Source organism: Octopus bimaculoides, chromosome 4 (genome assembly GCF_046866305.1).
Source record: "Octopus bimaculoides isolate indiv1 chromosome 4, ASM4686630v1, whole genome shotgun sequence".
In the NCBI taxonomy this organism is placed as follows: domain Eukaryota; kingdom Metazoa; phylum Mollusca; class Cephalopoda; order Octopoda; family Octopodidae; genus Octopus; species Octopus bimaculoides.
This window is the reverse complement of record NC_142931.1, coordinates 19736377-19760865: the sequence shown is the minus strand read 5'-3', so window position 1 is coordinate 19760865 and position 24489 is coordinate 19736377. Positions and strand designations below refer to the sequence as shown.

At 35.7% G+C, this 24489-nt stretch overlaps 1 protein-coding gene across 9 annotated transcripts in view; it reads left to right on the top strand.

Moving 5' to 3' along the window:
- Positions 1–24489, top strand: part of LOC106881484 (muscle-specific protein 300 kDa) — an 815448-nt gene that overhangs the window by 543935 nt on the left and 247024 nt on the right. For all 9 annotated transcript variants that reach the window (XM_089350452.1, XM_014931925.3, XM_089350453.1 and 6 more), the window contains 2 exons: positions 22773–22891; positions 23964–24174. In XM_089350452.1, coding sequence (XP_089206578.1) covers positions 22773–22891; positions 23964–24174 — 330 coding nt within the window. The remainder of the gene's footprint in view (positions 1–22772; positions 22892–23963; positions 24175–24489) is intronic.

The following is a 24489-nucleotide window of genomic DNA, read 5'->3' as shown; positions in this document are numbered from 1 at the left end:
AATATATTCTGACATTCATATCCTTTGTGGATTTTAGAAATTCATTTCCATGATTTTATTTATTCACTCTTGTGATGTGTGGGTATTTTTTGTTACACAAATAACATCAAGTAGGCAGAATGACATTACATATGAGATATTGGACTGTCGATGCAAGAAATTCACAAGTTCAAACTTTGTCAATGGTATTTGGTAGTGTCTATAAATACAAGAAAATTATTCTCTTTCACTCAATCCACAAAGCTGAAAATATTCCACTCTCTGCATATTGATTTCAAAAAATTTTAAATAGAAAATGACTGATTAAAAAATTCCTGTAATATATTGCAATCCCCACAAACCAACCAAACATTCCATTCACAGACATATTGAAAGGCATTTTAAAGACATATTAAAAATGTATCTGTTTTTAACTGGAATGAAATATTTCAGTTTATTTTTATTTCAAATAATTTTCAAATATGAGATAATTATAGCTGTATACTCACTTTCAAATTAATATACACGTGTTTTGTAATACACAACTCCTTATATTTTTGATTATATTTTCTACTGAGCATAGACAAAATTTCAGAGTCCTCCTATACAGTGCTGGAATTACAAGCACTTGAGTTTTACAACCCTTTAAAAGTTTCATTGAATATCTGAACAGAGCTTTTAATCATATATAAATATATATCATCATCATCATGGTTTGACAGGAGCTGACCAGCTGAAAGACTGTTCAGGTTCCATGGCTGTTCTGACATGGTTTCTATGGCTGGATGCCCTTCTTAATGCCAACCACTTTACAGAGTGTACTAGCTGCTTTTCCACAGCACTGGCATGGGTGCTTTTTATGTGGCACCAACACTTACAAGTCCACAAGATTAAGGATGCTCAGCCAGAGAGGGTTGCAAGGGATAAGCCTGTATGCAAGAGCAACCATGCTTTTACTTAGCTTGACAAGTCTTTTCAAGCACAGCAAACTGCCAGGAGTTTTGGTCCCCTACACACACACACACACACACACACACACACACACACACACACATATTGCACATGCATACATATACAGACAATAGATGAGAACTAGATATGCTCAGTATGGAAAACACAAAATGGTGCTCGAATGAATTGAACTTTAACTCCAAATTCTTTTTTTATCTTTTACCTGTTTCAGTCATTAGACTGTAGCCATGCTGGGGCACTGCTTGAAGGAGTTTAGCCAAACAAATCAGCCCCAGTTTTTTTTTCTTTTTAAGCCTGATGCTTATTCTGTCAATCTCTTTACAGGGAAGTAAATAAACCAACATTGATTGTCAAGTGTATGGGGCAGGGCAAACAAAAAACCCCACAAAGAAACACACAGACTCATACACATATCTATCTATACACATATACAACATGCTTCCACACATTTTCCATCTACCAAATTCCCAGCTGAATTGACTGTAGCATCTTGAGCATAAAGTACCACCTTGCTCAAGGATGTAACATGTTAATCAGCTCAGGAATTGAACTCTCAACTGTATGATTGTGAGCCTAACACCCTAACCACTAATTTTATGAGTAGTCTGTTCCATTGATCAGATCAACTGGAATATCTGTCATTATAACCAAAAGATTGCCACTTTGTACATGTATACGCACAGGCGTGGCTGTGTAGAAAGAAGCATGCTTCCCAGCCACATGGTTCCCGGTTCAGTCCCACTGCATGGCATTTTGAGCAAGTGTCTTCTACTATAACCTTGGGCTTTTTTTTTGGGGGGGGGGGTCTATAAGAGTTATTTTATCCTCTGGTTCAGGAGAGACAACCCATCCTCATTAATGTTTTTATATGTTAAGACTTAAATCTCAATTTCTGAGCATTTCCTCATATCTGCAATGTAGAAAATTAAAATTTTTGATGTAATAATTACTGCTCTATTCTTTGGAGTGTGCTTCTTTACTGATACATATTTTATTAACCTCATATATATATATATGTATATAGTGGCAGACTGGGTCTAAAAATATTGGTTGCCAGGAGACTAAGGAGGCCTACCCACAACTATAGTACTAACATTTAATTTTTTTTTCTGTTAAAAGTATTCTTTTCAACTGTCTACAAACACAGCCAGGCTGAAATAATTAATGCATTCTTCCAGGAGTGAATAAAAAATTTTCAAATTTGAGGGGGTGGGCCCCTTAGATACTAAAATGGGCCCCCATATATAGATTCTAATGGCACAGGGGTCCACTTGCCATGGGGCAAGCTAGCAGCCTGGCCAGTCCACCACTGTATATATACATATATATATATATATATATATATATATATATAGTTATGTTTGTGTGTCTGTGTTAGTCCCAACCACCATTGCTTGACAACCAATGTTGGTGTGTTTACATCTCTGTAACATAGCAGTTCAACAAAAGAGTCCAATAGAATAAGTGCTAGGCTTACAATGAATAAGTCCTAGGGTTGATTTCTTCGAGAAAAATCCTTTATAGTGGTGCTCTAGCATGGCCACAGTCATATGACTGAAACGAGTAAAAGAATAGAAGAATATACATGTGTGTATGTGTATTATTTGAAGCTTGATTGATTGAAAGAAATTAAATAATATACATAACAAAGAACGTAATGTGTATGTCAGAATTTGAACCCTGCATTTCTTGGTCATTAGTCCAGTATCTCAAATATTCATTGCTATGTTTTTCTCTTTTTATTCTATTATTTTGTAATTCATTTTATGAAAGTATCTAATTTTCCAAAACGAAGCATTCAATTCGAATTTTCAATATTTTTAGAAGATTGTGGTAGATTATATTTACAAGAATGTGATCTAATTATGCTTGTTTGAGATTTATTCCAATTTTTTTAAAGTATTCCTGATATATATATATGTACATGCATGTGTATGTATATATATACATCTATGTGTGTATATATATATATATATATATATATATATATATATATATATATATATATGTGTGTGTGTGTGTGTGTATGTTTATGTATACAGAAATACATACATTCAATTACCATTACATACACATTTGTTTGAACTGATTAATAAAAGAATTATTGGTAAATAATGCTTAAAGAATTGTGTTATTATTGACAATAGTAATACTTATGTTATGGAAACTGTAAAACTCTAAAGATTTTGTGTTTTTTAATTAATCAATTAGTTTATTCTGAGCATATTGGCTGTTTAATCTATTATGAAATAATAAATCTTGTTAAGAATTACGTTTGTGTTTTGTGGCTATCTCTTTGTATCTACATAGTTGTGTGTGTGTGTGTGTTTCTCTGCTTGCTTGTTTACAGGCCTAAATATGTACGTGTGATTACGTAAATATGTGTATGTTTACATATATAGATATATATGTATGTGTGTGTCTGTGTATATATATATCTGCATGTATATCTGTTTGTATATATCTGTGTATATATACATATAATAATATAAATATATAGATATATGCATATATCCATGCATATATGTACATACCTACATATGTACATACCTATATATACATACATATATGTATGTATGCATGTATATATGCAGGTATAGATGTGTGTGTGTGAATGTATACATGTATGTACTTATGTGTATATATAGATATATATATGTATGTGTAAATATAGATATGTATTTATGCATGTATGTGAATGTATGTGTGTATTGTGTGGGGGTTTGATTCCAAACTCTCGGTTATCGCGTGTATGGCATATATGTACATTCTATTTTCTGCATTCTCTGCTTATAGCATGAATGGTGTGATATTCTTATTTTTCAATTAGAAATTAGCATTGAGCTTATCACAATATGTTTGTGCCAGTCTACTCCACTCTCTGTGTTATCTGATGATATGGCTGCAGTATATATGTGCCTGTGCTGATACATATTTTATTATCTTCAAACCTTGTTGCATGAGTTTGAAGCCGGAACTGTAAACAGGAAAATATAGATTAAGAATAAATTGGTGGACTGTATTTCTAAGAATGCACAAAACTTTGCATTTTCACCAGAAACTAAAGGATCATCATCCTCATCATCATCATTTTCATCATATCATTCTTAATGTTCACTTTTCAATGCCTCCATGAAGCAAGTGAAATTTTTCGAGTCACATTTTCTACAGCTGGATGCCCTTCTCGTCACCAACACTCATCTGTTTCCAAACAAGGTAACATTTCCCTATGGAAGACAAGAAGAAACAACACAGCTTGTATGACAGTGGTGCTTGTTTACAATCATCACATGTCAAGACAAGTACATACACACACACAAACATCACACACACAAACATCACACACACACACACACACACCTGTATATATATATATATATATATATATATATATATATATATATATATATATATATATATATATATATATATAATTGGAAAACAATATACGAGGTTTTAATTTTGTGTATGTGCTTTGTTTGTTTTTGATTTTGTTGACTACACAGTATAGTAGGATCAGTTGGGCACCATCTGCAAGAAAAACAGCACCATGATACAATTCACTCTGTCAGAAATTTGGAAACGTTGTGCTGTACTGCTTGGTATTCGTGCCAGAAGCTCCAATATGACCATTTCATAGTGTTTCGGTATCAATCTGAGGACATGTACCGAGAGTGATAAAAATCAAACATCCAGTCAACATCAGGGTGTTTGGAGTGTTCAATAGTGATGGCAGAGTTATGCCTCCATTCATCTTTCCACATGGCCTCAGACTCAACACCGAGGCCTACATCAAGTGTGTAGAGGAGGTAGTGCTGCCCTGGGTCAAGAGGGTGGCTGCTGGAAGACCCTATTTCTGGCACAGGACTCTAACCCACGCCAGGCAAGCAGGAGAACCCAGTTATGACTGTCGAACAATTTCCCTAACATGACCGCTAACATCTGGCCACCTAACTCCCCACACCACAACCCCCTTGATTATTATGTGTGGTGTGCAGTTGGGCGAGAGACCAACAAAACTCCTTGTAACACCAAGGATGAACTGAAGGCAAGGATTATGGCAGCATTCACCAACTTAAACAAGGAGAACGTCCAGAAGAGTTGCAGGAGATTCCAAAGTCGTCTGGTTGACGCCAATGGCGATTTTATTGAATAAATTTACTGTTTAGTATTTCAAGATACTTTTATGTAATTTTGGTAAATATATCTGTTAAAATAGGATGTCAGTGTTATTTTCATTTTTGCATAATTTAAACGATAATTGTGTGTGTGTGTGTGTGTGTGTACGTATCTATATATATATGTGTGTGTGTGTGTGTGTGTGTGTGTGTATACATGTATTTATATCTATCTATACATGCACACACACACATATGTTAGTGAAGGCGCATGGCTCAGTGGTTAGAGCATTGGGCTCACAATCATGAGGTAGTGAGTTCAATTCCTCGACCAGGCTGTATGCTGTATCGTTGAGCAAGACACTTTATTTCACATTGTTCCAGTTCACTCAGCTGTAGAAATGAGTTGTGATGTCACTAGTGCCAAGTTGTATCAGTCTTTGCCTTTCCCTTGGATAACATCAGTGGCATGCGGAGGGGAGGCTGGTATGCATGGGGGACTGCTGGTCCTCCATAAAACAATCTTGCCTGGACTTGTGCATCGGCAGGTAACTTCTTAGGTGCAATCCCATGGTCATTCATGACCGAAAGGGGTCTTAAAATATATATGTTACAGACTTCTTTCAATTTCTATCTACCCAATTTGCTCACACGTCATTGGTCAGCCTAGGGTTATAATAGAAGACACTTGCCCAAGGTACTGCACAGTGAGACTGAACCCAAGACCACATGGCTGGGAAGCAAGCGTCTTAACCACACAGTCACTCCTATGCCTGGATGTGTTCAATTCCTACAGACTCTGTTGTTTAACTTTCTTTTGTGACAACATAAAAGTCCATATCTTGTTTCTTTGACAAATTTCATATTCCAATGATTTAGTTTCCATAGTAGAGACCGTCACTGTCATAGAAAATTATAGAAATTTGAAAGAATTGGTTTACATTTCATAGAATTAAATCTCATCATGCCAAAAGCACAAGTAATAACTGATAAAAGTGTGAAACCTCAGTGCAATCTTTTATGAAGGAGTCTTGATCTGAATGTAAGAATGAAGCAAGCATAAACTTCTTACTGTGTTCACAGTGCAAACAATGGGTGTTAACAAGGTGTTTCAGTATCCATGGTACAGAGTGTAATTGCATCTCTGAAACACAGAATCAACAAAAGTAATTTAACCCTTTTGTTATCATATTTCTGTTGAAATGCTCTGTGTTTCTTTCAATTAATTTTAAATATAACAAAGTATTTCGTAAAACAACTGAATTATTAAGCTAGTGTTAGGAACATAAATTGTGACTAAGGTTTGGTGGAAGATTTTAATTCAGAACTTATGAAAATAAGACATTTGTACTAGAGAGCCAGAAGCAGTTTTAGCTGGGTTGGTATCTAAGGGTTAACCAAACAGCTAGTCAGGCATCAGTTGAAAGGTGCTGGATAAAAGCCTGTGCTGCTAGGGACATGTGATAGGAATGGCTGTTTAGTGTGGTGTGGATAAGGGTGCTACCAAAGGGAGGTATCTGTGCAGTTGGGAAGAATGGGTTATATCTGATACCAGTATTTTTCTTTTACTTTCTTTTATTTCACTCATTTCAGTCATTAGACTCTGGCCATGCTGGAGCACTGCCTTGAAGAGTTTTTAGTCAAACGAATCAACTCCCAAAACTTTTTTAAGATCGATACATTATAGGGATGTAAACAAACCGGCACTGGTTGTCCAGCAGTGGTGCAGGACAAACACATACACACACACACACACACACACATATGACTGGCTTTTTTCAGTTTCCGTCTACTAAATCCACTCACAAGACTTTGGTCAGCCTAACGCTATAATAGAAGACACTTGCCAAAATTCCACACAGTGAGATTGAACCTGGAACCTTGTGGTTGGGAAGCTAGAGTGTCTGAGAATGGTGCGAGAGAGGAAAAGTATCCTCAGATCAGAGACCTGATCCAAATTCTTGCATTTTGTGAAGGAGTCCAGATGGTAAAGTAAATTTATCACCAAAGTAAGCCATGGTAAGATTTGAACTCAGAACTCAAACAGGTAGAACAGTCACAATAAAGTATTCTACCTGATGCTCTAATGATTCTACCAATCCACCAGTCTAGACTGGTACTTCATTTTATCAATCCAAGTAGTATGAAATGTAAAGGTGACCTTGGTGCAATTTGAAACCAAAACACAAAAAGTCAAAAGAAATCAAAATAAAAGGAACTAAAATATATATTAAAAAAAAGGACAGAGTCAACAAGCAGTGTGTTCTATGAAAAACCTGGCTAACAGTGCCATCTTAAAGCATGGGCACACTGACCAATCAGTGTCTAGGAGCCCATTGCTAATCTATGGATGCTGTCAAGAAATAAATATAGGTTCTAATGCATTGCTTTGCTCAGGGATATGTAACACTGTTGGTCCTCTTAGCTGACCCATCCCCAGCATGTAGTTATGAATGTTAAAACATACATGTTGATAGGTGGTGGTGGTGGGGAAAGTTATGATGATATTTATTTAAAGTGTAAATGATAATTCACTAGTTTATATTACATCTTAAAACATACATTTAATATTTCCTGCTGGATCCCATGGATGGGATAATTAGGGTATTAACTGTTACAGTTGGTAGGCCAAGCCTGATATTCTCAATTTGGTCTGTAATCACTTCAACATGTGACTTGTGGCACATCGTGCACTTTTACAGTCCATGTCAATTTGATGAAAGGAGTGACCTAACATACTGCACAAACATTTGATCCCTATAGACAAATCGTCTGTGTTGGTTCGTTAGCAACCTGGAAGCTCAGTAAGATCTTGAATTATCAAGTGTCAAAATTCTCACCTGGCGCTTACAAGATTCCAACAGGTAATTTTATTGTACATAACCATCCTACTCTGGACTTAGTATGGCCAAATGGTTAAGACATTTGCTTTGCCATCATGAAGCCTCAAGTTCAATCCCATTGCAATAGGTCTTTGACATGCATCTTATTCTATAGCCTCACGTTGACCTAAACCTTGTGAATAAAATTAGGTGGACAGAGACTATTGAAATCCCATCAAATAGGTTATATATGTAATCTAAAGGTCCAGTTTTGTCACATGGTATGTCATGTTAAATTCTCCCTGAGAATTACATAAGGGATATATGGTATGCCCGTGGAATACTCAGCCACTTCATGTATATTAATTTAAAGAGTAGGTCATTCAATTGATGGAATGAGTGAATAGCTCATCACTGAAAGCAACAGCGGTTTCATTCAATTATTTTTATTGCACATTATTCAGCTTATCACTGACCATTCAACTGTGAATGACACAGCTGACCAATAAACCATTATAAACAACAGGTGTGTTATGTGTGTGCTTGTGCTTGTGAGTGTGTGTGTGTGTAAAGAGAGAGAAAGGCAGACAGATAAAGATATTAGTATATCTATATATGCAAATATCTTTTCACCAAGTGTCATTAGGACATTAAATACTTCTATCAAAGGAGCCTTTGCATGGTTGCTCTGTCTGCTAGAAATAGCTGCCAAATTTTCTTTACACCAAGCACTACTGTCTTAAAATGAGGAAGGACATTATACAATGCAGTTTTACATGTACAAATTTATGGGATGGTCACAACTGGAATGACTTTCATCATATATCTACTCTGTTCAAGCTGACATCATCTTCACAAGCCAGCAAAGGAGCCTGTATGTGATTGTTTGACCTGCTACAATATAGAAGCAAAATCTTCCACAAATCACACCCCTTCTTAAAAAGGTAAAGCACATTGGATCATGTAGTCTTAGATTTACAATATCTGAAATAAGCTGGCTGAATCATTAGCATGCCAGGTGAAATGCTTAGCGGTATTTTGTCTGCCGTTATGTTCTGAGTTCAAATTCTTCCCAGGTCGACTTTGCTTTTCATCCTTTTAGAGTTGATAGATTAAGTACCAGTTGTATACTGGGGTTGATGTAATCAACTTGTTCCTTCCCCCTAAATTTGAGGCTTTGTGCCTCCAGTAGAAAGGATTATTATTATCATTATTATATGTTCGACTTTTGCTTTACATTTGTACAAGTTGACTCCAAGTATCACCCAGAGACCTCAGGAGACAACAAGTTAGAAGTTCATGTTGGTGTTATACCTCAAGTGTCATATATTTGGTTTTGCACATGATATTGTTCTAGAGAATGTTTAAGAAAATTATAAGTTTGTTTTAAAATTTGAGATTACATAGACAGTATTTTACATTGGATATGGGCAGTTCCCATGAGCACTATCTTTTGAATTTCTACCATTTTGGGGTTTCCTGGTATCTGAGCTAGGTAGGAATCAGCCCCTTTTGCTATCATTCCTAGGACATCTATGATAACAGGTATTGTTTTAGTCTTGAGGTTCCACATTTTGCCAGTTTCTATTTCAAGATGTTTATACTCAGTTTTTTGTAGGTTTTGACAGATATGTTTATGTCAGTTGGGACAGTCATATCAATAAGGATGCATGATTTTTGTCTGAAGTCTTTCGATATAATGTCTGGCTTATTTGCATCTATCTTTCTGTCAGTTTGAATGGTGAAGTTCCAGAAGAGTGAGATGTGATCATTTTCAAGCACTGGAGGTGGTTTGTGTTCCCTTATCATCGTCATCGTCATCATCATCGTCATTGTTATTATTATTAACATGAAGAATAGAAATAGAAAAAGGAAGTAGGAAACCATAAAATAGCTCCATGCAATCTGAATATTAGATTTAAAGCTTTCTAGAAAAGAACCAGGAAGAAGGAAGTTTAGTTGTTTTGTTATAATGTTGATGAGAGTCAAGAATTATAAAACAAGTGTGTCAAAACAAATCTGGTGTCCTTGGGTTGAAATGAGTCTCAAGGGATTTTGGGTGCATTTTCACACCTGTCTGTGTAGATAATAAAACAAAAAACATGACCAGCCTGTGTTTTTAGGGGTATCTACATTATTCAAATTATCCTTCCTGTTTTTAAGGTGACAGAATATGATTTAGAGGGGATTTAACTGTTATTCCAGACAGCATTATTTAGTATCTCCTAATTTTTAAAGACTGTAGATTATAATTTTAAAGACTCACCTACTGTTTCTAGCAGATCAAGAAACCATATTGAAGTTCTCTCATTCATTGCATTGTATACTGTTGTTGTTGTTGTTGTTGTTTAACCCCAGGTCAACCATGAGCAGGCAGATCTTTGATCAAAGGTCATTCCAGCCTTGACTATCCTATACTTTTATCAGATTACATTATTCAATGTATCCCTCTTTTCTTAACACTTAGATTGTGGTGTGAGCTAGATTTGACTGCTGTTTCTAATATGTTGAACTATACATAGGGCCTTACCCACCGACTCAGTGATTGTATTGTTGTAGTGGTGGTGGTGGTGGTGACAGTTTTGTTTTTGTTTTATTTAAATGACCAAAGTCTATTTACTATCTTTCCAAAAAGTTCAAAACTAAAGGTGGGTCATCAATGTTGATGTCAACACTTGTGTATAACTTTCTAACAATGTATATCTACTCTGAAGTGTATCTGTGTGTGTGTGTGTGCGTGTGCGTGCACACACACATACACACATGTATATGCATGTGTATGCGTGCAAAATTTGTTTGACATTATGAATGTGTTAGAGGGGAGAAAAGTGTGGTAGGGAGTAGTGAGAGGAGGAAGCCGGTATTAGACAACGATGTTGTTAAAAGGTCGTTAAGTTATTGTTCATTCATTTATTTGTCACATTCTGGCCACCTCCGTAAATCTTGATGGGGATTGCTCAGAGTTGTACAGGTAAGAGGAAACACTCACGCTATGGATATGCCTCTGGGCAAGCCCCGAAGAAGAGGAGACCGAAGAGGAAAGTAAGTGGGATATTAGCGTATATTAATTATAACATAATTAACATAATATTAATGTATATTAATTATAACATAATTAACATAATCATGTGGTGAATAATTATATTTCTCTTTCTCAATCTGTTTATGTTTGTGTGTGTGTGTGTGTGTGTGTGCATGTTTGAAGATAGATAGTTTAATCGTTAAGGTATTGGGCTCGTAATCAGAAGGTTGTGAGTTCAGTTCCTGAACCAGGCAGCTCATTATATCCTTGAGCAAGATACTTCAGTCAGTTTGACTGAGTATGAGAACTAGCCTAGTGTGTGTGCATCCCTCTTTCCTTCCAGCTATTACATGTTGGATATTCCACTGGGGCAAGGGTGGGAGAGCCAAGAGGGTGCCTCTGTGTACCCATAACAGCAGAGAACCTTAAAACAATTAGTGAAAGCAAGGTACATGTGTTACAAAGTTATATATGCCTGCAAGTGATGACTATCTTATCTTTTAGTGTGTGTGTGTGTGTGTGTGTACACAAATATATAGGTTCAGGCATGGCTGTGTGGTAAGAAACTTGCTTCCCAAATACATGGTTCAGGGTTCAGTCGCATGCGTGGCACCTTGGGCAAGTGTCTTCTATCATAGCCTTGGGCTGACCAAAGCCTTGTGAGGAGATTTGGTAGACAGAAACTGAAAGAAGCACATTGTATATATACATATAAATATATAAAAGCACCCACTACACTCTCTGAGTGGTTGGCATTAGGAAGGGCATCCAGCTGTAGAAACTCTGCCAAATTAGATTGGAGCCTGGTGTTGCCATCCGGTTTCACCAGTCCTCAGTCAAATCGTCCAACCCATGCTAACATGGAAAGCGGACGTTAAACGATGATGATGATGATGATGATATATAGATATATATGTATATATATATATATATATATATATATATATATATATATATATATATATATATATATATACACACATATATATATATATATATATATATATATATATATATATATATATATATATAAAATATATAGTTGATTTTAATTGAGTTTTTTACCTGTAATTTTGGATTTTGTCCCTAATATTATTATATATATATATATTTATATGTACATATGTGTGTGTATGTGTTTGTGTCTGTTTGTCCCTCCACCACAGTTTGACAACTGGTGTTGGTGTGTTTATGTCCTCTAACTTGGCAGTTCAGCAAAAGATGTTTGATAGAATAAGTACCAGGCTTAAAAAAGCAACCCAAGTACTGGGGTTGATTTGTTTTGACTAAAGTTCCTCAAAGCAGTGCCCCAGCATGGCCACGGTGTATTGACTGAAACAAGTAAAAAATAAACAAGAAAGATATATATCCACATACACACACACGGGTTATCCGTAAATTATCGTTACAATTTGAAAAATTCAGAAAAAGACTGAAAAGTAAAGAGAACTTAGCAGAGTCTATTGGCAAACTAATAAAGTTTTAATAGAAACATCAGAACACTTCCACATGGGCTCTATTAGTTTGCATGCAACACATTTGGATGATACAATACAATAAATTGTGGAGGATGTTATATTAGAAGACACTTACACAATGTGCCACATACTGTGATTGAAGTTGTATCCATTTGGTTGTGAAGCAAATTCCTTACCTGTGCCTATAAACATATTTATATATGTATGCATGTATGTAGTTCAAATTTATTGGAAACAAAAAAAGACGAAGACTGGTGATGGAACAATGAGCAGGTGTATTTGTTTGACGCTTGGGAAGAATGGAAAAGTCTTTGATGTTTTGAGCCTATGCTCTTCAACAGAAAGGATTAAGTGGGAAAAAAGGGAGAGAATGAAAAAAAACAAACGGAGAGAGAAAACAAACGTGTAGGGTTTAATGCTTCAACATGGTGAAAATGAATGTATGGATGTGTTGGAATTAATGTGTAGGAAATAACGGTTCAACTTGATTGAAAATATATGTGTGTGTTCAACATGATGAAAATGTGTGTGTGTGTGTGTGTGTGTGAGTGTGTTCTATGAAAGTCAATTACCAAGACTGTTGTCATTTCTTCTGTCAACTAATTATCCACTGGCTTTTTGCCTTTAAAGACTTGAAATTCTTACCTAAAAAAAAAAACAGTTAAGGGTTAGTGATAGGAAGGGCATCCAACTGTAAAACAATGTTTCTGTAATATATTCATCCAACCCATGCTTGCATGGGAAAATGGTTGTAAAACCATACGAATGATTTGTGTGTGTGTGTGTGTGCGCGCGTGTTTATATAGCATTAATAATGAGGAGCGCACAAGTTCATTTTACTGATATGTTATGCTATGACAAAAATGGATCTGTAGTTGTAACTACATCAATACATTTAAATTTGTTTCAATCATTTCAAATTAATAACAATAATAGTAGTAACAGCAACAATAATAATAACGACAGTAATAGTAACAACAACAACAACAACAATGAAATTGTGATCAACACACTTTCAGTCATTATCTGTTCAAAGTACTGGTAACATTCCAAGAAAATCTAATAAGGCATAGCAAAGGTCACTTTGTCTCTGTCTCACATCCATAAACTCTGCCTATCTTCTCTCTCTCTCTCTCTCTCTCTCTCTCTCTCTCTCTCTCTCTCTCTCTCTCTCTCTCTCTCTCTCCTTTTGGAAGGTATCTCAATAACACTGAATTCTAAGTCTTCCTTTTTCTATCTCTATTCACCCTCTCACTCTCTCTCTCTCTCTCTCTCTCTCTCTCTCTCTGCCCCACTTTCTTTTTTCCTTTCTTTCTCTCTTTCTTCCATGTCAGTTTATAAAAGACCTCTCAATAACACACCCTTCTGAATGTCATTGTTGTTCAGTGTGTTTGTAACGTATCTCAACTCCCTGTTTTTACTCTAATGGAACAATAAATCACAACAAATTCTTCATCAATGTAAACCAAGCATGAGGAACCATTTCCAAGAAGTGGGCCACATGAGACATGGTTCATCATCAGGCAGTCCACACTACATAAAACATATTTTGTTTGACATGCCATTCAGAAAGGCACCCCAGGGCTGGTGTAGATTAATGGTTATCTGCAAAACAATGCCTCAGCAATATATTCATCAAACCCATGCCCGCATGGAGATATGGACATAAAACGAAATAAATAATCCATGTGCATAAGTGTGTGTGTGTGTGTGTGTGTGTGTGTGTGATCAATTAGCTTCAATCATTGATGTGATGTGGTTTCAAATGATGGTTGTATTGGATCATCAGTGAGATTGTGGTGGTGGTAGTGGTGGCGGCGGTGGTTGTGGTTTTGGTGGTGGTGGCGCTGCCGCCACCACCACCGACGCCATCTTCCTAGCGCCAGCCATTTCACACAATGTGCTGGATGCCTTTTACATGCCAAGACTTCCACACAGTTTCCATCTGTTGAATTCACTTGCACAGTCAGAAGGCATTGATTGGCCAGGGGTTATTGTAGAAGATACTAGCCCCAGGTGCTGTCAAGTGAAACTGAACCCAAAATCTTGTGGCCACAAAGCAAGCTTCTTAACTACACAGCCATACCTGTAGCTATATGTACACCTTTTGCCTTTCAGCATTTGTGTGTCGCTCATGTATATTAACCACCATTACGATAAGCAATACTATCAATACAACCACCCTTATCACCACCGCCACCACCACTACTACAATCATTACTATCACCATCATGACTACCACAACTATTACCTTCGCAGTCACTATCATCACCACCATCACTACCATTCTCATTACAGTCACCACTGCCGCCACCACCATTGCCTTCACCACTACCCCAGTCACCACCACCACCACCACCACCATCATAACCATTACTATCTCTTAGCACATCTACCACAACTACTACCTTCACAACCACCACCACCACCACCACCATAATATAAGCCAACATTAAATAAAGTTAAATGCCACCAATAGCTATTAAGTGGTTCTTAGAACTGATGTCTGGTTCAGTTAAGAGATAAGTCAACCTCCTGTAGTGTGGCTAACATTTTCTAGATGGCTTGGAACTTATTCATTAAGTGTACTAAACGTTGTCGTTGTTTAGCTCAAAGTCATCAAGCAGACCCATGTTCAATTAAATAGTATCTGCATGCCTACAAAGACATACTTGTAGTATTTTTATACTCAAAATATGCTCAGGAGTGGCTGTGTGGTAAGTAGCTTGCCTACCAACCACATGGTTCCGGGTTCAGTCCCACTGCGTGGCACCTTGGGCAAGTGTCTTCTACTATAGCCTTGGGCCAACCAAAGCCTTGTGAGTGGATTTGGTAGACGGAAACTGAAAGAAGCCCGTCGTATATATATGTATATATATATATATATATATATGTATATATATATATATATATATATATATATATATATATATATATATATATATATATATATATATATATGTGTATGTATGTGTGTTTGTGTATCTGTGTTTGTCCCCCCACCATCACTTGACAACCGATGCTGGTGTGTTTACATCCCCGTAACTTAGCAGTTTGGCAAAAAGAGACCGATAGAATAAGTACTAGGCTTACAAAGAATAAGCCCTGGGGTCGATTTGCTTGACTAAAGGCGGTGCTCCAGCATGGCCACAGTCAAATGACTGAAACAAGTAAAAGAGTAAAGAGTATGAGCTGCTGATCTGCTTCTATAACCATATGACAGTTTCATTTCTTATGTGAGACAAGTTTGTATGTTGTTAACTTCACCCTTTAACATTTAAATAATTTGTATCAAGTCCAAATGTTCTTCTTGTTTTATGTTCAAACTGACCGAATCTGGCCTCTCACACCTATTTTACAATGTTGTTCTGAAAAATAAGCAATCACATCATTGAAATCTTTAAGCTACAAGATAATGCATGATCAATTAAAAAAATATGAATAAATAAGCATTACATTAGATAGAGTAATCTGAATGCTAAAGGGTTAAATGTATCTCTATTGTATGTAGGATGGAGCAGCTACCACACAGAAATACGTTATAGGCAGAGCTAATAAGGGAGCCTTTACATGGCTGCCCAAGATGTTAGAAATAGCAGCCAAATTTCCCTTTGTAAGATTGAAGTCCAAAAAGTTTGGAATGTTTCAAATTTTATAGGCTTCAACTTCACAAAGATATTGACATATGGGCCTAGTTGTTTCAAACAATCCTTCTAGAACCCAGTCTATGTTTCCACTTGGTTGATGATAAGAAGGACATCTATCTATTCAAAAACTATGACAAGAAACATGACATAATCTAAAACAAAACTGACATTTTTTTCTGTTGTGTGCACCACGTGACAAAGGACCACAATAAATAGTGAAATTCTAACATGGTAAAACAGAAATAGAATAATGAGGAGGATGCTGGCAATGATGAAGAATAAAATAATCAAAGCCCTGGTCTATCATCATCATCATCATTTAATATCTGCCATCCATGCTGGCTTGGGTTCAATGGCTTGGTGGGTCCTGAAGAGTAAGAGGACTACATTGTACTCTACTCCAGTGTCCACTTTGATACATTTGTTTGTTGGCACTCCATCGCTTACGACGTCAAGGGTTCCAGTCGATCCGATCAACGGAACAGCCTGCTCGTGAAATTAACGTGCAAGTGGCTGAGCACTCCACAGACATGTGCACCCTTAACGTAGTTCTCAGGAATATTCAGCGTGACACAGTGTGACAAGGCTAGCCCTTTGAAATACAGGTACAGCAGAAACAGGAAGTAAGAATGAGAGAAAGTTGTGGTGAAAGAGTACATCAGGGTTCGCCACCATCCCCTGCCGGAGCCTCGTGGAGCATCAGGTGTTTTCGCTCAATAAACACTCACAACACTCGGTCTGGGAATTGAAACCGCGATCCTATGACCGTGAGTCCGCTTCCCTAACCACTGGGTCATTGCACCTCCGACTTTGATACATTACATAAGGCTGAATACCAACCATTTTACAGAAAGTACTGGGTGCTTTCTTTTTATAGCACCAGCACTAGTGATGATCACCTTGTAATATTGCAAGGCTAAGGGCCTAAATGGACCCTTCTTATAACTGAGGGAGAACAGAAGAGAGAGTGTCCAATTATTCTGGACAGAGAGATAAAGGAGGGTAAGAGGAGAGGATGGGGATGGATGGCAAGGAAGAAAGAAGGGATTAATGGCAACGTTGAAACAAATTGAGGGATACAGTTGAAAATGTGATAGGGCAGATTGTGTAGGGAAGTTAAGGGGGTTTTATTAAATATTTAAGAATAAACATTAAAAGAATAAATCAGTTTTAGTTTTGCTCATCATTGCTAATTTATAAAGATGGAAGATGGTTGCAAGTGGCTAGATGATAAAATTTCAGAAACCATTTTAGTTCCAGCTGGGGGATTTGTTTTAATCAAAGAGAAGGATCACGTATGCATGTCATTTAGCATGCCTGATCCCATGGCCATCAAAATTACAGCTGTTGCTTGGGATATATGATGAAAGGGAGAGAGAATTAGTGAGAATCATTCTAAAGATAAAGGAACTTGGTTAAGATGATTAGATATAATCAACAGCAGTCGCAGTTGTGGTAAGAGCAGCATAATTTCACTGCCATCAGCTTTATGTTTAGCTTCCCCATTTTGACGCATGTTGGGCTATAGAAAATTAGATCGGAAATTGAAACAATGAATAAAATAAATTGAATTCCTGAATGTAATTTCCATGTTCACCCTTTGGGAATTAGTTTCCATTCTGTAATTTTTTTTTTTAATTAGAAGCAAAAAATAAGAAATATACAATAGAAATGTGTCTATAAATGGTGATGGAGGAAAATAATGTATGCATATCATTACTACAATCTCAAATCTGAAATTGTGGTTTTGGAATGAAGCTAGAATATTTAGTTTTGAATCTATTCTTTGTAACAAGTTATTTTATTGACCCACCTTAAAATAATCAGGGTTTTTTTCTATTTTAGTATTCTTTATTAATGGATTTTAAAATAAAAAATTTTAATTGCAAAGAAAGAAAAATAGGGCTTTTAAAATCAAATTCCAAATGCATGTAGCCATGAATTATGAGTTTAAACTTGTTGTAAGTAGATATTTTATGATATGCACTAAGGACACTTAATTCTTCATGTTTTAGTTCACTTAGCTGAAGGAAATAAGTATCATATATTTTTGGAATATTATTTATGATACACTAGTGCCCTATGAAGAGGGACATTTCTCTTTCATCTACTTAACACTATTTGGTGCTAAGCAACTGTTTCAGCAATTGCTAGGGATTGTAATGGCATAGCAAAACCATAATCAAAAGAAAACAGTTTGCCTGTTTCTGTGTAAAGCCTGCATTCTTTCAAAGCATCAATTTTAATCAGTTGAAGATATGGATACCACCAATCACTAATAATAAAAATAGATATAATGAAATTTAATGTTTTTAAAAGAAATTTCTCCCCGTCCCCACCCAGATCATATTTGCTGAAAATTATTTATGCTATAGCTTCAGAAATTGAGGGCTAAATTACTATTATTATTATTATTATTATTTTTATTATTATTATTATTATTATTATTATTATTATTATTATTATTATTATTGTTTTGTTTTTTTGTGTAAAAGAAGGAAACGGTTTGATTTAAAAAAGAAAAAAATAAGTAAAACTAAATGAACGAATCTCATTTCCAACTTGGAAAAATGCCTTAGACCATTGTTTATTTTGAGATTCTGTGAAAAATAGAAGTTATAAAGAATTTATAAAGGATCACAAAGAAGAATTCAGGAAATGTGTTGGATCACACGAAAGAAATGGATAATGTCAACAAGGATTGCTATGAAAATGTTGATTCTGCTTCTCAAATAATGTAACACACAAAAAAATTAAAATAGAAATTAGTCAAACAACAAATCCATTACAAAACGCTGACCTAATTCACTGACACTCCATCCATTTTCTCTGGGGAAAGTTCGGGGTGGGGGGTAGAGTCTTCAGGCACCTCCCCCATAGGATCTTATCAAAAGTAAACATTACAATTTCCTGCTGGATTCCCAAGCCTGAGACTATGAATATTATCCAATCAGCCCATTCTTGGTCTACCCTTAAGTTTCTTGTTGGTTGGCTCAATTTGAAGAACCTTGTTTTGTGATCCTTTCTTGTGACATTCTAATCACATATCCATAGTACTGGAATTGTAACCTCTTGATGTGAAGAAGTTGTAGCTCAACCTGGAAAGACTCTTTGTTTGTGAGCTACATACCCTGTCAAGTAACATTATCCCAAAGATCTTTCAGTGGAAACCCATTTTAGCAGCTTGTAATCACAATTGGTCTTAACTCAATGTTCATATCAAATAAGGTAGTTACACTCTAATATACGAAAAAGAATGAATCAATACAGCTGCAATATCATTAGTCTGTTCAGTAAGGATTAACTTGGATCTAAACAGTTATGAACAAAAATTGTTTTTCCTTTTTTTTTTAATTCAAGACCCCTGTTTAGTATATTTAGTTGTGTGTAGTAGGAATTTTGAAGAGTAAGACTTAAATTGATTTTCTTGCAAGTTTAAATGAGAGATGAAGTCAAAATTTGAGTGAGCTATAATCAGATGAGAAAAAACCATGGTTAAGAGCACTTTTAATTTACTTTATTACTCCTGTAGTATATGAAATTTTTCCCAATATATCGCTAAGCTATACCAATAGAATATCTTCATTATCACAAGTTTCTAATAAGCTGCAGCTATAAAACTTCATCTCAAACAGTCAGCCTGATAAAATGCTGTAGTAAAACTGATGCTAAAAATTGTTTGCCTGTATTATTTACTATGTTTTTTAGTGCAGGGAATTGTTGATTTCTATAAAGTAATATGATTGGAACCTATTTTAGTCTGAAAATTCTTAGTGATGGGAAATTTGTATTGAGCCTGTAATGATTCAGTAAAAGAGTAAGAGAGTCTCCCTGCATTTGTCATCCCCTCTAATATTTCTGTTCTGCAGAATATGGTAATAACACTTTTGCAAAGAAGACAAAACTGTTTCAGTAACTTAATGGTTTAAAAATAATTTCTTCTCTTTATGAGTCTTGTTTTTTTCTTCTTTTTTTCTTTTTTTTTCTGGGTCAATAACCTGGTTATATCACCAGTTTGTTTACTGGGATCTTAGGGTGTGTATCAACAGTTATGTAATGCCACTTCTGTCTTATATTGGTTTCAAATTTTAGCACAAGGGCAATAATTTTGGGGTAGGGGTAAGTCGATTATATCACCCCACCTCGGTGCTCAACTGGTAATTATTTTATCAACCCTGAAAGATGAAAGGCTATTTGAATTCACAGACAAAATGCTGCTTACCATTTTACCTGGTATACTGCCAATTCTACCAACTTTCTGCTTTAAATCTGTTTTATATTGACACGAGTATTTAATGTCATTTCAAAGTTGTCAGTGCATCATGAACTGCGGAAGAGAAGACACTGAACAAACAAATGGTGTACCACAAATAAGTACTTACAAAAATAAATCCGTGATCCAGCAGCCTTTATGTGATCTTTTCACATTCTGGAAGTAGCAGCCAAATTTCCCTCAAATCTCACCCTGCCATTTTGAAACAAGAAAAGATACATTAGATAATACAATATTAGACATGATGCTGGAATGATGGAATGGTCATGACTGGAAAAAATGATTTTTTTCATCAGTCAGCTTCTCAACCTCAGTGTTGAGCTAGGGTTAAGCAACAACTGCTATAGATGTAAGTGCAAACCCAGTTTTTCAAAAGAATGTTTAAAATATTTTCATTGCCTCCAAAAAAAAGTTTTAGGAGCCACACTTACACACCTTGTTCCTGAACCTATTACTACAGAAATAATGAAGAAGACTCAGCACTTACTTGCTTAAATCTTTCTCCTCCTGTGGCTCATCAGCCATCAACAACTTTTCACCACTGTTCTTAACTCTGGGATCTTTTCCTCTCTCAGGTCTTGTTGGTTTTGAAGTGTCTTTGATGCTTCTGTAACTTTGCTTCTTTTCTAGGTAGGGGTTTTGACCCTATGCAAACCCATTTTTATCTCTGAGAAGAGATGATCCATATTAGTCTGGCCTCTATCTTTTGACTTGTCCACCATGAGGGATTCTGCTAGGATCTTGCACTTCACTAGCATAGTTCTCAGATTCAGTGCAGCACACACTCCACCACACTTCAGTAAGAACTGAACCTTGTGGTGGAAGCCTCCGTGCTGCCTTCGTTGACTCATATCTTACAGTCTTATCAATCAAAAAAAAAAAAAAAGGATGGTCATATTAAATAAGATAGTTCTTAATCCCTGATATACAAAAAGAAAGGATCATCACAACTGCAATAGCTTTAATCATAAATCTGTTCAATCATGGACTGATCTGAATCTAAATGCTAACAGCAAAAACAAAGAAAGATTGTTCTTTTTATTTTCCATTTTATTTCTGTTTTCCTTTTATTCAAGACTTTTGTTTGATATGTTTAGCTGTTGTGGGCTGTAAGAATTTTGAAGAGTAAGACTTAAATTGATTTTCTTGCAAGTTTAAAAGAGAGATGGAGTCAAAATTTGAGTGAGCTATAATCAGATGGGGGAAAACCATGGTTAAGACCACTTTTAATTTACTTTATTACTCCTGTTAGTATATGAAACTTTTCCCAATATATCGCTAAACCATATCAATAGAATATCTTCATTATCACAAGTTTCTAATAAGCTGCGGCAATAAAACTTCATTTCAAACAGTCAGCATGATAATACGGTTGACTAAAATGGATGCTAAAAATTGTTTGCCTGTATTATTTACTATGTTTATTAGTGTAGTGAATTGTTGATTTCTATAAAGTAATATGATTGGAACCTATTTTGGTCTGAAAATTCTTAGTGATTGGAAATTTGTATCCAATCTGTATTATTTCAGTGATAACATAAAAGCTTAGGTCTCTAAATGGTATCAGCCATTAACTATAATTAAAGCTACATTTCATTCTTTTGTCTGCAATAATTGATGATAATTATACAGCATTTAAATTAAGCTTGACAAGTATTATTGCTTTGTAACTCAAATAATGAAGTTGTTCAACCATTTAGTTTGGTTTCAAGGTAACATTGTCATAGAAACAGATCAATTTTATTGCTTATCCTTTTCTGTTTAGGTCTTAATAATTAACCATTCAAGAAATGGTGTCTGAGTGTCATAATGGAACCGAAAGTTTATAAGAAACAAAAGATGCAAACCAACTAGGTTGTTACTTCAAATCCTGATCTCATCATGTGCCATACAGACTGGGTGACATTAATATTTGTTGATTAATAGATGTTGGATTCTGAAACACAAGAAGAGACTAGTTTCAGACCCTTTGTTGTTGTGCCCAACTTCAAAGACATTTTATGTATTATTTTCAGAGATAAAATTTCATGAAGATATGCTGAGGGAAATTTTGTCAATTACTATAATTTTCTTATCAAGTTTGCTCCATTGATATTTGTTATTCTAAATATCCACTTCTGGTTTTCAAATTTTTCACACAACATAAATAGATACAATCATTAATAATTGAAGTGTACATAAATAATATTAGCATTGAACATACCACGTTTGATGGCATATAAAATGTACTTTTTTTCCAAAAAAAATGCCTCAAAAAATATTCTCCAGCTCCTGTATGCAAAATGGTGCTTAAATTTATTTTCCTGAATATGCAAACTTTTCAGCACCCCCTTGTATGTCACAGTCTTCTCTTTGTTGCTCTCTACCTTGTGTTACAATATTTGCTACAATGTTTCTATTATATTTTTAAAGATATTTCTATGACATTAATTATACGTTACTATTTACTTTGACTTTGCAGAAACTATCTCATAAACTTGAGTCAAGCAGCAACAAGCTGAAACAAATTAAATCTAAACAGGAAACCATCACTAAAACGCTCAGCAGCCATGATGTACAACTGGTGGATGACAAAGTCAGGTGAGTATCACTCACAAAATAACAACTGTCTCTTCTACGAAGGGGTGCTGGCTTTAAGGGCATCATGGAAAGCCTGGCTGGAGGCCCAACCTTCTGAGTTCTTTTACAAGGCTTAGAAAAACTGAAAGACCACTACAATAAGTGTGTGAATCTGAGAGAGGAATATGTTGAATAAAATCATAATTAACTGATCCTCCTGTATTTCCTTTTACCCAAAGCCAGAAACTTCTCAGCACCCCCTCGTATGTCACAGTCTCTTTTTGCTCGCAAGAATCTTATTCACAAACAACCCCTCCCACTGGCTCATATCACCTATTACACAATGTCTGTCGCTGTATCCAGGTCACATATTGAATCCTTAACTGTTACACCGTTCCAGCAAAATAAATACAAACTACTTCTATATTTAATTTTTCTCTATATCTCATCATCCATTCTTATTCGTTTGACTCTCTCTCTCTCTCTCTCTCTCTCTCTCTCTTTCTCTCTCTCTCTCTCTCTTTCTCTCTCTCTCTTCCCCCCTTGCATCATTTAAAATTCTATTCTTGCATGTTTTTAATCACACTCCCTCTCTCTATTTCATATTTACTTCTTTCCATTATGCTTCCCCCTCTCTTTTATATCACCCTGCTTATATACTCTTTTGCTCTTTCTCATTTAATCAACTTCTTTTATCTCCTTGCTTTTCTCTTTCACCCTCTCTTATTCATTTCCTCCTCCTCCCTTGCTTTTTCTCTTTCACCCTCTCTTATTCATTTCCTCCTCTTCCCTTGCTTTTTCTCTTTCACCCTCTCTTATTCATCTCCTCTCCCCTTTACTCTTTCTCCACCTTTCACTCTTTTTTCTCCCCTCTTCTTTCTAACTTCCTTTCTTTTCCATACATATCTTATTGATACTGGACAGATTAAACTCATTCACAATTAACCGTTACACAATTCAGAACTATAATTCACTGAACCATGAAATACACTATAAAACATCCTATGCTAGCATTTTATCTTCAAGCCATCCAACCAAATTGACTGCAATCAGTTTGCTGAAAATATAATTCAAAAAATCTCTTGTTATCTAGATGTGCAGAGAAAAAGTGTGATGAATTGGCCACAAGAGCCAATAAGCAGCTATTTGCCACTAGTACCAATGATCAGTCGATTCAAGAATTCAAAAACCAAGTCGACGGTATATTGGCCTGGCTCAAAGAAATGTCCAATCATATTTCTAGTCAAGATAACAATATTTCCTATCTGGTCAGTGATGCCAGCAAAAGGGTGAACGATATCAAAGTAAGTAATCTCATCTTATTTCTATTCTATATCATCGTTGTCATCGTCATCATCATCATCATCATCATCATCATCATCTTCTTCTTCACCAGTGATATCATTGTCATCATCATGACCAACATCTTTGTCATCCTCACCATCACCTTTGTCACCAACACTACCACCACCACCACCACCATCATTATCGTCATTGTCACCATCATTACCACCACCATCATTATCACCACTTCAACACCATCATCATCATCACCGCCACAACTACCATCGTCATCATTGCCATCACCTACACCACCATCATTATCATTACTTTAACGC